The sequence below is a fragment of the Pleuronectes platessa genome, chromosome 15 (genome assembly GCF_947347685.1).
Source record: "Pleuronectes platessa chromosome 15, fPlePla1.1, whole genome shotgun sequence".
Taxonomy (NCBI): domain Eukaryota; kingdom Metazoa; phylum Chordata; class Actinopteri; order Pleuronectiformes; family Pleuronectidae; genus Pleuronectes; species Pleuronectes platessa.
This window is the reverse complement of record NC_070640.1, coordinates 2,021,845-2,038,017: the sequence shown is the minus strand read 5'-3', so window position 1 is coordinate 2,038,017 and position 16,173 is coordinate 2,021,845. Positions and strand designations below refer to the sequence as shown.

General features: G+C 43.0%; 2 protein-coding genes across 2 annotated transcripts; one reads left to right on the top strand and one right to left on the bottom strand.

Moving 5' to 3' along the window:
- The first annotated feature begins 1,255 nt into the window (after window positions 1-1,255).
- On the top strand, window positions 1,256-5,110 carry LOC128456974 (heart- and neural crest derivatives-expressed protein 1). Its single transcript, XM_053441430.1, has 2 exons — window positions 1,256-2,179; window positions 3,285-5,110. The coding sequence occupies exons 1-2, from the start codon at window positions 1,700-1,702 to the stop codon at window positions 3,378-3,380; spliced, it is 576 nt and encodes a 191-aa protein (XP_053297405.1). The 5' UTR covers window positions 1,256-1,699; the 3' UTR covers window positions 3,381-5,110.
- Window positions 5,111-5,587: 477 nt separating this feature from the next.
- On the bottom strand, window positions 5,588-13,577 carry sap30l (sap30-like). The gene is made up of 4 exons (XM_053441431.1): window positions 13,392-13,577; window positions 10,676-10,798; window positions 10,351-10,449; window positions 5,588-8,152 (listed from the first exon to the last, which is right to left on the bottom strand). Exons 1-4 carry the CDS (start codon window positions 13,575-13,577, stop codon window positions 8,024-8,026), a joined length of 537 nt encoding a protein of 178 aa, XP_053297406.1. The 3' UTR covers window positions 5,588-8,023.
- Between the last annotated feature and the right edge of the window lie 2,596 nt (window positions 13,578-16,173).

Genomic DNA, 16,173 nt, shown 5'->3' with positions numbered 1-16,173 from the left:
CTGTTTCTGAAAGATTGAAAACAGTAAATGAAGATATTTACGCATTAATAAGAGACTAAATGCTCATTGTTGTATTTTTCTTCTGCAGGTTTGTGTGCAGGTTTGTGTTAGATGAGTGTGTGAGTGCAGATTGTTCCTGGTATCGCGGCCTGACGCTGAATCAGCCGCGGAGCGCCGCGCGAGGCCGGAGCAGCTCTCATGGAAACATGTACATGTAACCTGGTGACACCTCCTGATTTATCTCTGTATTTAGATAAGACGCGCTCGTAAATGGTTTCTAAATAGCGTCAAGGTCATGTATGTAATGGGATAATGTTTTCAGGCGATGGAGATAAGAAGATGTGTTTCGCGTGTGAGGAGCTGCGGGAGAATTAACGCGCGCACGCGGGGCCTTTGGCTCCTTCCCCACTCACACCGCGGAGGTTCTGTCCCAAAAGAACCGAGCGATTCATCAAACCTTTGATTTGCACGTCTCACGCGCACCTCGTGTTGTTCCTGGAGGAGGAGAGGTGGATGGAATCTGCTCAGATTCACTCGCTCTGATAAGAATCCTCCACTTTCAGACGTTTGGAGTCAACATGACGCGTTTAGGAAAATATAGAAGAGTAATAAAACAAAAAGTTGAACAAGCATTACAGAACTGGAGATAAGATTCAGAGGGAAACTGAGAAATAATAGAATAATGTTCTCAGAGTAAAACAATCACGTTTACGCAGGATGTGATAAACTGACGCTTCTCTTATTCTTCCATTATTCTTTCACTTTTTTAAAAATTAAATCAGACTTAAACCAAATGAGAAAGTTCGTTTTTAGAGTCTATTGAGATATTATGAATAGTTTTAATTGATTGAGTCAAAACCAAGAATCGTTAAAGGGTCATTTTCTTTCAAATCAAATTAATGTGTTGCGTTTCATCCAAAACCTTATATCTCATTTCCCTCTAACCTATTTAAATCCACATATGGTCAAATGCCCCACGTCACCGACCTTAAGTTGATACGTAACCTAATGACTTCAACTCCTAAAGTTGCAGCAGCACCTAATTGAACAGGTATGTCTGGACGGACGATGCGTAAATTCCGTGCGTAAAACCTCTCCAAGCCCGAGAGGAGACCTTCAAACTCACAAAACCCAGAAATGCTTCAAAGTCTGACACGTTTTTTTGACTCTCGAGAGCTCGTGTGTGCAGCCAAGCATCAACTGCATCGAGCACATATTTGCTCCCATGTGTGTGTGCAGTGCCTCGAGATTATGGCACCATGGCGCATGTTATTACAAAGCTCTCCAGACTCTCCTCCCATTCCGGGCGCTCTCCTCCATTGGCTGCCTCCTCTCCACGCTGACATCCAAATCATATAAACCTGGGGGCCTCACACCTTCGCCGGGGTCAAATTTCTTGTGCGAATCAGAGCAGCCTCTCCGGGACACGGTCGAGACGCGACTGGAGCTCAGACACATCGCCGAGATCTCGGTTCTCAGGAATTATCAAACTTTTTTCCCGGCCTCGGCTGAAAGTCGCTTCCAGAATGACGACGATGCAAACGTCTGTGTTGGCGCTTTGTTCGACTTCTTCATGAATCCGAGGAGATAAATGTTGGAGGAGTCCCGTTGGCTGCAGATCCCCGAGCACTGACCGTTTTGGGGCGGCAGCAGCAGAGACAGACCCTCGGTATCGTTGTTGTTTCCTCTCCCGCTCAACATGAACCTCATCGGGGGCTACCAGCATCACCACCACCTGATGCACGAACCCTTCCCCTTCGTCCAGCGGTGCCACCAGGACGCGCCGTACTTCCAGAGCTGGGTGGTGAACCACGGCGAGGTGCCCCAGGACTTCCAGATCCAGGCGCCCTACCCGGCCGCGGAGCTCGGGGCGCCCGGAGCGACGCACGACGCGCGGCTGGAGGGGCTCCAGGCGGGCATGGGGAAGAGGAGAGCGTCGGGGCCGAAGAAGGAGCGCCGGAGGACGGAGAGCATCAACACAGCCTTCGCCGAGCTGCGGGAGTGTATCCCCAACGTGCCGGCGGACACGAAACTGTCAAAAATCAAAACTTTACGCCTGGCGACCAGTTACATCGCCTACCTGATGGACGTCCTGGCCAAAGACTCCGGGGAGACGGAGGGCTTTAAGGCCGAGATTAAGAAATTTGAAACCCGGGATCTGAAGAGGAAACGAGAGCTGGTGAGTCCACGAGCCTCCGAGGGAAAATCACTGCAGCCACAATACGCTCCTGTAATTATAGATTCTTCCTTTGCATTTAATCTGGACGGTTGAGGACCTTTAATACGCATTGTCCTTTATTAGAAGCCAAGTATATTTTGAATTTAGACTAAATTTAAAGCATGATTTCTTGTTTTTATTATCAGGGCCAACCTGGGCTTTAATTCTAAAATAGAAGCAATTTGAGTTGTGCAAAAAGAAATATGATTATATTACATTTTTAGCCTAATCCTGACTGTTATTTACTACTTTATATAAAACATACACAACATCAAGTTTTTTTATGATGGTGCTTTTGTTATTTACCCTCCACTTTGATTATGAAACCTGCGGGTCTCTTATTATCGAGGCTCATATTTCTGCTGAAATTAACTCCACAGAAAAATCCGTGTTTTTGATCAATAGTTTGAATCTTGCTGCACAGATGAGATCACTCGGTCACATGTTGTAACTGTAACGCAGCAGTAAAACAGCTCATGCACAAAGTATTTCCAGCTGCTCAGCAGCGTGACAACATCCAGCCTCAGCTGCACCTCCACAATAACACACACAGCACATACATTACGTTATATTAAATTAACTGTACAACACACACATCACATACTTCACATTATAGTAAAATAACTGTACAACACGCAGGTCGATAAATGTGTTTTACCACAACCCACGGGTGTTAGGTTAATGTAACGTTTTCCTATATGTTTATTTTAGAGACGGTAATATTTAGTTTTAGTTAAATAAAAATAGATTTAGTGCCACAGGTCGAATCATAGCTTAACTTATTAATTATTATTACTTAAAAATCAGCCTATATTGATGTAAAAGGAGCTTTATTGTGTTACATATTTGGTGAATTAAGTTTAGTGTTTTTCGGTTACACACAGAACAGTGTCAGTGTATTTTCCTGCAGGATTTAATCAGACTCAGACTAAACATGTGATATTTATCATGTATGGATATGACTGAGGTCCAGTAATTCTCTCTAATCTTCGCAGGATTGTGCAAACTGAGGTATTTGATCGTGTGTGTGTGTGTGTGTGTGGTTCTGGTTCCCCTCCTCCCGCAGACCGACGGCCTGCAGGACTCTTTAGGAGCCGAGAAGAAGGTGAAGGGCCGCACCGGCTGGCCGCAGCAGGTCTGGGCCCTGGAGCTCAACCAGTGACCCTCCATCCCTCCATCTCTCCATCCATCCCTCCATCCATCCCTCCACCCCTCAAACCTCTCCACAGACTCTGGATTCAAATCAGATTAAATACCACTGACTGACTGAACCTGAACGCACCGCTGTGCACATACATGGATGCGCCGAACGGACAGAACTAAAGGACGACGCATAAACGAGGTGAACGGCGGACACCTTTTGTTATTTTGTTGTATTATTGTGTTTCTGTTGTTGCTGATCTGATGTTCTCCTGGTGTGACGTGGACACACACATGTGACTGTAGGTGTTTGCTGTTTGTGGTATTTCTGCTTTTTGATGTCTCCACCTCCGGTACTGTATAAACCACATGTTGACACCGTGACCCCAAGAAACACGTCTCCCCCTAAAGAACAAGTGTGTAGATGTGTTGTTGTTGTGTTGTGGATGTTTCTGCTCAGAGAATAAACCAGGACAGATGATGAGACGATACGTGAAGAAAAGGCATCAGAGAAAATTACTGCAAAGGTGCAAGAATTAAATCATAATGAAGCTTAAGTGAATTTATAATCCGCAGAACTCGTTGCATGACGCGTAATTGTGCCAAATTTACGCAAAGATTTTACATAAACAGTTTTAAGCCTTTAATGCTTCTTCTGATAAACGTTTATCAAACCAGAAAGTTGGATAAAGTTTAATTAACTTTCACAAAGAAGCGTTTTTACACAATTCACATTTAACAACCAGATCTTTGCCGCGTGTTGGCTGCGTGTACTAAATTTAATCCAACTCCAAAATATGAGTTTACATTTTTTTTTTTACGTTTTAAAAATGCTTGTGTAGGTAAATATTATTTTCTTTAGTCTGAATTTCGCTAAACATTCTTTACTTTTATTCATAAATCTGGTTTGAAAGTTTTTTCCACAATATCTCATCTGCAAAAAAAAAAACTTCCATAGCAAAAAATACTTTCAGTGTTAAACTGAAACAAAAGCGTAAGTGATTTTATATTTAGTAACATTGATTAGCAGGACACGTGATGAGCTCGTTGGTGTGAAGTGAAATGATCAACAGTTTTTTGAGGGGAGACGTTTTTTCAGTCCCGGTTTCATCCCGTTGAATTTCAGTATTAAAGTATAAAAACACTATAAAAGGTTTTACTGCAGTATTTCAGTCGGAGCGGCTGTACACGTTCTGAATGAAGTGAATCTACCTCAGAAGAATTGACGTCACTGTCCGTGTTGAGGAGAGACAAACACGCAGACACGTTTTAAATGTTTAAGAGTTTTCATGACGCGCAGCAGAAAACTCTCACTCCCACAAAAAACTCCCAACTCAACCAGTAAAGGGACTGAAGTGTTACGACTGTGCGATGTGGACGGAAATGTACATTAGATGTGAAGTTATATAAAGTTCAGTAAATAAATGAATTATTTTAAGACACTCGAGCTGTGGTGGAAACTGACATCTTTCTTTTCTTATACTCGTTTGCTGGAGGAAGTTATTTTATTGTTATGAATTTAATTGAATTGTCAATTTACGGACTTTTCAACAGTAAAAGTTGTTTTTCTGAATATTCTAAATATCATCTGGTGATTTGGATTATTTGATTAATTCATGCACAGTTTGCTTAATGATTGATCTTCATTTAAAACCGATGGGCAATATTTTAATGCTCTGATTTTACAACTCACTGTGGAAAAACATGTACAAATGGGAAACAAATTAAAAATAAAACGAATGGTCCACCTCATATTGTTTTAATTTACCATTTAATTAATACATTAAATAAAAGGCAATTCATAATCCTGTGCAGATTTGAAAGATTAGCTTAAATATATATAGATTTATTATAGGTGATAATTATAAGTGGGTGATTTAAACCACGTCTGTTCTTTGTGTAAAGAGGTGAAATTATTTTAAATATAATTAATGTGTTCTTAATAAAGTTAGAGGAAAATTATCTGGAAAACAAAAGCGTTTGGTTTCAAACTTCAACTTCTCCACCCCCACATCCGGCTGACCTCATCCAGCAGGAGTCCACAGCGACATCTAGTGGTGCGTGTCTGTTACGACAACTTCTACCTAAAAAGACAAAATCAGGTTTGTTTTCATCCTTAATTCTAAAACTATAATTTAAAAAATGATTTCAATGTGATTGTTAAAATCTGCAGGAGAAACATGAACCTCCTGTGAGACAGTGGGTGAATGAATGAACAGACACGAGAGCTTTGATTCTGCCTGTACAATACATTTATTATAATTATTATCATCATCATCATCAGGAGCAATAAGCAGTCATATTTAAATATGTTTTTTTCTAATACAATAATTAGGTTAATGTGGCATGGCCTATGAGTTAATAAAGTCGGGTGTTTCTCTACATGACACTAACAAAAAAAAAACCTACAAGCCAAAACTGAAAAAATACAAACACTAACAAAATGAAAACCTGGTCAACTTAAATATAAACGCGACAAAAAGATGACGAGATAAAAAGAAAAAGGAAGAAGAAGCTCAAACAGTGTGTACGCTCGTGAAGTCGCCATCATTTAGAAAGAAACAGTTTACAGAGGACGAGCGGTGGAAGATGGACATCGGCACAACATATAGGATTTTAAATAAATCAAATTCATCATGTTTAACGGTAACAGGGTCACAGGAGGCCACCTGCTGGTCATCTCTCATCACTGCCTGCGCTTTGGTGAAAATTAAAAAAGACCCAGTCGAGCAGCTGATGGCAAAGTTCGACAGAGACGTGATTCTTCGGCTCTGCAGAGCATTTCATACAAACTGGACGAGTGACAGGTTGCTTAAATAGAAAATAAATCATAAGTTGCAGCCAAAACTAGCAGAGTCACTGTTTCCGGTTTGGTTGTGATGCAGTTTTGGAGCCAGATCAGATTCACATTGGACATGTATGACATTCAGCTACGCACATGAGCCAGAGGGACAGTGTCAGTTCTGCATCAACCTGTTAAACATGGAAGACTCCCTGTGAAACAGATTTCTGCAGCACGATGAGGACGAAGGGCTTCCAGAAGCTGTGAGACATGTTTTTATGTTTCCTCCCCCGGTCCCCAGCAGGATTACACTTCAACCACTGGACAGATTTCCACAGAGCTTTAGAGGAAGGATGGGACATGGGTCAAGAAAGTGGCCATTCGGTTCTGGAGGACTAATATCTACGAGTGTGGGTAATTTAAGTGACTTTAAGTGAATGAGCTCTGCTGCGTGACATTCTAACTATGGGAAGAAAACAAAAGAACAATCTACAGTCATCAATCCAGCTTTGAGAAATACATCCAGGCTGGAAAAGCTTCAAATCAAGAGTTTAGGCCGTCAACTATAAACTCTTAAATATTAAAAAGGTGCCAATATTGACTCTTTCCCCCGTTTCACACACACACACTCACATACTTGTACTTCCTTCTTGTCTGAGGACACTTGTTGACATAAAACACTCGAGCCCACTACCCTTAACTTTTACTACCACAAATAAAAGCCTAAACCATAACATCACCCTGATATCAAGTATTAACACTCAAAATGTCCTCTCTCCAAAAGGTGAAACAAGTCCTCACAAAGACAGAAGTACAAGTACACACACACACAAACGCACACATTTCCTTTTAGCTGAAAAACAAAACAAAAAACTAAATCATATCTCCAAGAAACAACTTTATACAACCAATAGAATTGTGGCTCAACTAAAAAGAAGGAAACTAAATATATATATTTATATGTATTTTAAAAAAAAAAGAAAAAGAAGGAAGTTGCGACCGCCTGCAATGCTCAGAGAAATGAATCCTTGTGTGTTTATACGATGGAGGAGGAGAAAAGTGGGTCGCAGCCAAATGCTGCTTCATTCTCCACGGTCGTTCACTGCATCACGTTCGGTTGGGAAACGGCGACTTCTTCATTTTAGAGTGTGAAAGACTTTTGCCAGTTTTGTGAGCCCAGTGGCGGCGGCTCCACTTTCCTACAATTCATTCGTTCTTTCACATTAAAAAAAGAAGAAGAAGAAGAGACACCCTCCCTCTCAGCCTCATTCATCACCAACACTCTTCTTTCGGTCTCTGTTTGGCACAAGCGTTTCCTCGTGGATGGCGAAACGTGTTTTAACAGTCAACTCGGCAAAGAGAAGAAAAAAAGAACACCCCCCCCCCCCCCCCAAAAAAATTACCAGAACGTGTTTTGCTTTTCACACTTAAGGCAGCTAATTTTGTACATTTCATTCCACCAGGTTACTTCAGATCGGACGCGATTCCTTTTGTACATATCGACAAGTTACATTACAGCGTGAGACGCGGCGTCCTGGTCCTCGACAGTCTTTAGGGACTCGGCTTTGTGCGGAGGAGAGAGAGAGGATCGATGGGCGTGACAACATGTGCACGGACTGGGGTTTATCTGAAAAGGGCGAAATGGGCGAAAAGCGAAACTCGGCCCGTCCTGAATCCCCTCGGCCTCCTGCTCTGTGAGGCGTCCTCTGAGGACGGAGAGAGTCACTGTCTGGTGCGAAGGCGGAGCGGGGCGCAGGATTGTGGGAGGAGCTTGTCATAGCGGTGGTGGCTGCTGTAGTTAGTGGTGTCCAGCTTCAATAATGCTTGTTTGTCACCGTGGGTTTAGATCACTGTCGATTTGCTGTGGTTGTCGTCGGGAAGCTTTAGTCCAACGGTTTTCCGCCGTCTCCTTTCTGGTCCAAGCGGCTCTTGCTGCTCTTCACCATGTAGATGAAGTACGTCAGCGTCTCCTTCTCGTTCACCGGGATGTTCCTGAAGTGACGACTCACCGTCTGCAGAGGAAGGGAAAAGCAAACGTTCAAATCAAAGCTCAGTTTACATCCACCGTGTTTATCATAATAATCGTTTTCATGATTCGTCTTCTGTTGAAATGACACTGGTCCTGTCTTGTTAGCGGGGGAGTTGATCTACTTGGTTTATTCTGCATAAGCCTGTAATTGGGGAAAACACAGGACTGGACTTTTTTTTTTTTTTGTCTGATTGGGTTCAGACAGAAAAATGGGGCCAGAGCCAGAATTTCCATGATTCATCTAAGAGCTGAAGATAATCTTTAAGAGAAAAAAGTGAAAGGCTGCAGATCACAAAGATGAAATATTGTTTTAAGGATGTTTATAAAAATGCTCCTGATAAAATTTCAAAAGAACGACCATTACTGAGAAAGCAGGGTCCTGGCAGAGTCACAAGGAAACAACATGGTGTCTTCAGAGAGCTAATTATGTCTCAATAACAATCAACTTATGGACAATAAAATAAAGGAAATGTCAGGTCATGCATTGAGACACTTTGAGAACCACTGGATCAGTAAACTTAATGTTTCACACATTAAGTGACGGACAAATCTCCATTTACGTTAAGAAATCACAGAAAATATTGAGATCTTTGTCACATTGTGTTATTGTTGTTGTTGTTGGCCCATTGGACACATCCGAAGTTTCACAGTGTACTTTATAAAATCAACCAGAGTCAAGTGGAGAGAAGAGTTGAACCTGGAGTCCGGTCAATACAAGAGACACAGATTCATACAACAAGCTTATGTGTGGACGACGCCCACCTGCAAAGATTCCGATCAATATCTGTTGATTCGCACGAAACTTTAATGTTTTAGATATTTATCAGCGGCAGCTCCAGATGTTTCCCTTTAACTGAAGTGAGTAACGGCTGTTTGGATTTATGAAGTAGCAGCAGGAGAAGAAAACAAACATCCTGTGTGCAGCCGTGCGCCGCAGCCCCTGGTTCTCCTGAGCGGAGCTGAAAGAGGGGGGGGGGGGGAGGCAGCTGCTTGTGGAGCTGTTGACTGCTGCTTTATTAATGATGTGGGAGCCTCATTAATAAAAGGGGCCTGAACCGGAGTTAAAGCCGAGGGAAACGTTCAACTTACAAGTTTCATTCATTCAGATTATTAACTCTACAGCCCCCCCCCCCCCCCCCTCCCCCTCCCCCTCCCCTCGGACTGACTGAGAGCGCTGTATCCTGGACCTGAAGCCAGCTGCATGAGGTCCACCTGTCGGTTCAGCAATTTAGACTAACAATCTCTCCACAACCAATTACTGCCGACCACGAGCCGCCACACGACGTATATCACAGCACATGAGTGACATGGAGGCAAAGGGTCAAGAAGAAAGATGCTGGCAACACCTCGTGAGGGCGTTCAGCGTCACACACCATTAACTGCACGCGTTGTGATTTCAGAAAGGAAACTCATAGCTTCCTCGTGGGACGCTGCTTCAGAGTTGTGAAGTAGAGTTTGTGTAACTCAAGGAGAGCTTGTGTTGAGTTTTTTTAGAAAAGATAAACTAATGGCGTGGTTGTGGATCAGTGGTTGACATCGTGGACCGAGCTCTGTACTGACACAACTGTCATGCTAACAAGCTACTTAGACGTCACACATCAACTCTGGTGGCAACGCACTCTCTACAGGGTCTCTGGCAGGATGCTACGCTAGCCTAAAGTTAGCTAGTAGCTAACTCCAACTCCAGTCAACACGACAACAAAATCCCTTAAAGCTAAACGGTGGCTGTGGTTCAAGTGAACGGATTCAAACACCGAGTTGTGCAGTAAGTGTCTGACCAACAGGCGAGAGCAGGGACCCGGGAGCTGCAGCTTCTGATTGTGTTATTTACATCCATCCATTACATCCATTCAAACATGAGGAGACATCCAGAGGTAAACAGAGGCTGAGAACTCCACAGTAGAAAGTTTCTCTCCCTCCGCCTCGGTTCACTCATATTCTTAAAAACCCAATTTAGACCCGGTTTGAACTGGGCAACATGCAGCTTAGGATTCCTGAAATGGTTCCAGCTGTGGAATCGCACTTTAGCTGCATTTCCACAGCTGGAACTAGGAACCACTGCAAGGACTCTGGCTCCATCACTGGGACCAGAGTCCAATATAAGCTCAGGGAAATCGTATTACTTGGATATTGATTTGGTTGCATGGTTGATATAGAACGGAAGGGACCAGCGTCTCTCACCTCTGCCAGTTGGGCCTTGTTGAGTCCAGGTCTGGTCTGCAGCTTGTAGTGTCGCTTGTAGCGTCTCAACGTGTTCACCTGCAGCTGGAAGAGATCGACCTGAACACAGGACACAAGCAGGGACCCAGTCAGGTACTGGGTTCGGAGAGATGATGACACGTTATCCTGTCTCCATCTTTGATTCACACATTTGAGAGATTTACTTCTCTTCGGTTTTTAAAGGGGACGACATTTTTAATGGAGTCTGTTTGCTCTACAACACAAGTACAGGTCCTTCGGGCTCTACACACAAACACAACGTCACTGTGGGTCACTCTTGCGTTACCTCAGGCACCTCCACATCATGCTCCGGAGATTCTCCTCCATCGTCGCTGGTCTTCCTCTTCCTCTTGTTGCGAACGCTCTGGATGAAGTTCTTGTGGAACTCACAGATGTAGAGGTGTCGCACCTATAAATACAACAGAGAGCATTAAAGGATCAGTCCACAGACAAACCTTATGGGAATACACAAGGTCCCAGGATAATACAATCTTCAACACAACACCTGAGCTTCTGTGCGAGTAGATACTATTTTTTTCAGCTGTGCTTGATTTTGTCTTTGCACAAGTGACTGTACAACAAACACAAATCTATCGAGAGACAGATTCTTTAGTAAAATAAAAAGGTATCGACTCTCAGCCCCGACCACAGGCTTTTCTAAAAAGGTAATAATTAAAGTGTGCCCTCTTGTGTTTGCTGCCTCAGCTGAACGGCCTAAAATACACGTCTGTCCTGCAGTGAACCCGTGTGCATGTCATTCCACTGGGCCACACTGTGACTGGTTGCATGAGTCCCAGCATGCTTGAAAAACAAAACTGGCAGTAAGAACAAGAGCAGCAGCAGCTCCTTCTCTCTCAGGCTGCACCGGGTTTCTCAACATGGAGCCGTCCAGGGACTAAAGAGTAAAACCCTCCTGAATACAATGAGGATGAAGAGGGCGGGTTTCTGCAGCCACGACACATCTACTTGTATTCACCGATGTCTACTGTCTCCTTGAAGGAGGCAAAGAACATGTTATGGTTTATTATAGTTCTTCCATAACCACTTAACAGTTGTAAACATATTTTCTACTAGATCGAGTTTTACAGATGTAGATCTCTGTTGTATAATCACTGCTATTTGATCTGTTTTGTTTTTCGGTTGTGATGCAAAATCTCGGAGAAAAATGTTAATTACTTTCTTTCCACAAAATAAACTAAATGTTTGAGACAATAATCTGCAATCTAATATGTTTCTGTAGCCTTCGAATATTGTGTCTTACTCATGCATATTCAGTGGTGTGTATTGCAGATGTTTATTTTATAGTTTTTCCATGATAACAATGTTTTTAAAATCTGCAAGTTCCAGCTGTCCAAATGTTGATCAACTCCCAGCTCCTCACTCCAGCGTCACACGGAGGGCAGAGTGCCCATGAGCAGAACCAAACACTTTTATAAATCATTGATTACTTGGGTATTATGTATTCTGTACTTGCTTATGATTAAAAAAATATATGAATCTATTTATACTCAATGTTCCTTATCATCATTATTATTAAATTTTGTATGACTTTATGCTTTTCATAACATTTCTTCTGAAGTTTATTAAAAGGAGCTCAGTAAGTTTTGACACAGTTCAGGATTTAAACCTACAAATTATGTATGCAGTATTTCCTGGTGTGTGAAATTTTATAAATTAATCCTTGAGACAATAATATGCAAGTTAATACCTGGCTGGAAACTAAATACATCTTGTTTCAGTGGGGCATATTCCTAAATAACTTTGCAATACATTGTCTATATTTAACTGTCACACAGGGCAGGTGGGGGGGGGGGGGATACACCTGCCTGCTTGGTGAACCAGCCGTTGGTTTCTTATCAACTTCCTGATGTTGTTACCAAGCCACTACACAGATGTTTGCTGTGCTATAAAGTGCAGAATGTGATGGAAAACATAGAAATATACTATGAGGAATAAACTATAGCTCCAGTGTGAGTTCAGAGGAACTTTCTGCTGCTTTAATCCACTGGTAACGGGGCTGGAGTCACTCAACTCACTACATGAAGTGACAAAGACACAACACTGACGTTGGTGTAAACAGGTGAATTTCATCCATCTTTGAATGAGATCTTCATGCAAGAGAATGATGGAGGATGTAAATCTTCAATAAACATGTCCACGTGTGTGTTTTCCAAGAGCTCATCTCTGTAAAGGTGAGAGGTTGGTCCACGGACTTCCCTGGATGTGTGAGGAGACAAATGTTTCACCAGTAGAAGTGTGAAATATGTTGAAAAATAATAACACAGTTTGCACTCTCTTATCAATTTGAAAATTTAGAAAGTTATGGCAACAGTTAATATCAAAACCTATTTCTATTACTGATTTATAAAGTAAGAATCGACCTCCAGAAATGTTTGCACAGTTCACGAGGCCAAAGTTTGGGGCTTAGTTCGAGAGTATTTTAGTTTCACGTTGTAAAGCGGTTAAATCGGTGCAGATTGTCCTGAACACACGTGAGACTCAAGTTAAACACATAGAAATGTACCAGGAGGAACATTCTGAAGCTCCAGTCCGAGTTTAGAGCCACTTTCCGGGGCTTTAACCGGCTGTGACCGGGCTGGAGTCCCTCAGCTCCGCCAGCTTCCCTGACAACAGCCATTTTAAGAGGAGCAGCGGGGGCTTGTCGCAGTTAAAGCTCCGGGTTGATCCGGACAGGAACCCGCTGTCCTGCAGGGAGCTAACACGGCTCGACGCTAACCTGACGTTTAAACAAGAGTTAGCAGGTTAGCTCTACCCGCTCACATCCCCCCCTCAGTTGGCCGCCACGGTGACACCAGCAGCCGGGGAAAGCTGCGAACGTGTCCCGGTGTTGACCTCGCGTTTTACGAACATGCTAACTAGCATTAGCTGACAGCTGGAGCGTCTCAGCGGCTTCCCCCTGAACACGCTCACCCGACGTCCAGCGACACGCCAACCCGGATTCACACGTCAACACAAACACACACTTGTACTTGTGGACTCACGCTCTTGTCGATGTCCAGCTTCAGCTTCTTCTGGGAGATGCTCTTCTGGATCCTCTTGCTGAAGGAGGCGTTTCCAGCGGAGCGGCCGCAGCGCTCCCCGTCCTCGATCAGGCAGCAGCTCTGCCCGTAGAACGGCGGCGCGGGCGGTCCGTCATGGCTGTCCTCCTCCGTGCTGAACCCGTTCATCCTGGACCGGGTCGAGTGCTCGCTCTCGCGCTACGACAGCCCGGGTGAGGTCGGTTAAGCAGCCGGCGTCAGGTGGACGACCACGGCTCCCGTTCACGCTCTGCCCCCCTTTGTGAAAGACAACCCGGTGGTGTTAGCTCACAAGCTAGCTCAGCTAATGGCTACGGTTCGAGCGCCGAGCGGTCCCCGGTGTATTACCCAAGCTCCGGTGACTCACTTGGAAACACAACCGTGTCCGGTTAGACGCATGTTTCCCTGCGGATCTCCGGCAGATTCACGCTGCACAAACAGCCGCCGCTAACGTTAGCTAGCCCCGGTGCTAGCGGGACCGCAAGGTGGCTCCGCAGCCGACAACCAACTATTTCCTCCGGGGAGACCCGCCGCTGCTTGTCCCGCTCACAACGCGCTGCTTGCTCGGTCAGATTCGCGCGTGGCCCCGGATCTCAGGCGGTGAACCGGCGACAACGAGACGAAACAACTTTACAGGAATCACGCATTTAAACAGGGTTGCGCCGCAACAACCGCGGGTTCGAGAGCAGCTCGTACAATGGGACACGCTCCGTGTCCGGGGCGGAAGTCCCGATCCCGGCACAGGATTGGTTGATTTCTCACCAAGGCGGGCCTTGCGTTTAAATGCTGCTTCTCTATTGGTTGAAAGACGCCTCAGTCTCGTTGTGGGTTCTTCCTGTATCATTCGACGTCATGTGTTGTTTTCTTTTTTTTTCACTGAAGGAGGTTAAAGGTGGCGAAGCTTCAAGTTAACAAGGAGCTGAACTGACTGAGTACACTTTGAAAACAACTACTCACACAGTTCATACCAATCAGAGCAAATCAATTTAATGTGGAATTCATGAAAATGCACAATAATTATTATAATTTAATAAACTTTATATAAAAACAGAGTTTACAAAGTGCTTTGACAGCAAGATGGAGAGACATAATGAATCAGCAGGATGTGAATAGGAAACGGACCACAGGGTTTTGTTCAAATTAATTAATATTTATATGAAAACTGAATATCCATAAAAGCAGTAATATGAACAATAAAAACACGACATCACATCATGGAAAGTCCATAAAAATGGGTGAGTCGTATCTGCTAGAGCGTTCCAAAGCCGAGGGAGCAACAGCTCTGTGAAAGGATCCTTCACACGCTCGCTCCTTCGTCATCTATATACTAAAATGGGTATATATATATATAATATAAATAATAATAATAGCATATATAGTAATTTTTTATTTGTGGTTCACAAGCGAGTGTTTGAATTAAATGTTGATTCACATTTATGAAGTCTGACACTGAGCGGAGAGTAGGAGGCCGGAGGTTTTATATCCCACCTGATGTTGTCAAATTAAACAAACAAATATTAAAGGGTTGATAGAAGATGGACACCATGTGTCTGCACATGCCCCATAAACCAAAATTCTTCAAACAAGAGATAAAAGAGGCCGTTGCTCTTTAATAAACACGTCCACCATTGTGTTTTCAAGAGTTCATCTCTCTAAAGGTGAGAGTTTAGCAGTTTTTGGTCCACGAACAGTATTGAGAGTATGAGCAGTCACATTTTTCCAAAGTAGAAGTGTGAAATATGTTGGTGCGTCTATTAGAATTTTGTCATATTTTTGTCCATGAAGTTAAAGAATGAGAGAAAGTGAAAAGCTAGGCATTAAAACATGGTTTACTTTCCTGACTCTTGACAAAGTGTTAAAAGCTACAATCAGACAAATTATCCTGAAAAACAACCAGTGGAAAATGCAGCAGTGACTCAAGTCCAATTCACTACCAAAGAAATTACTCTTACTAAGGAAGTAAGTTAATAAAATATACTATTGAATATAAACCACTTTATCGAGAGTGACGTCGTTATATATGTTATACATAAGAAGATAAATTATTATCACAGAGATTCGTTCTAGGCCCCCGAGGTAAACAATGGATGGATGGACTATTTTCACATATTGTCTGGATATACATTTGTAACATATGAAATAGAAAGTGTGTAAAAAGTGTTGACAATATAATTTCATAGATGACATTGTTTAGGAAATGTAGTTCATGGATCCATGTTGTTACCATACGTTGAACATACATATATATTAAATCCAAAATAGAGAATTTGGTTTGAAAAAAATCATGTTGATTTACCATAGAAAGACATGAGGTCGCTGCATTTAAGGCCTGGAAACATTATACAAGCCATCAAACTCATATTCAGACATTTAGAATTAAAGATTTGTGACATCAAATTTCAACCAATTTAACATTTCTATTATGGACCATCGTCTATTCCCATCTACAAGTTGTTCCACTTGCACAGTTACATGTCTGGAATTCTCCTGGGGTGGATAAAGACTCAAATTATGTTTGAAAATACAATTTCGATGAAGTTATGAGTTGATGGAATAAAGAAGCCAGGAACTATTTGGCTTTGTTAAAAAGTAGGTCAATAAAATGACTGAATCAATGGTTTCTAACCAGGAGATAACCACTCCACATCTCCCACCTACTCATCTTGTATGTGTCAGCAGACCGACGGCCATGGATCATATGCTGAAAACATTACCCCGTCGAACCTCCTGTTTGAAGAGGCGCTTT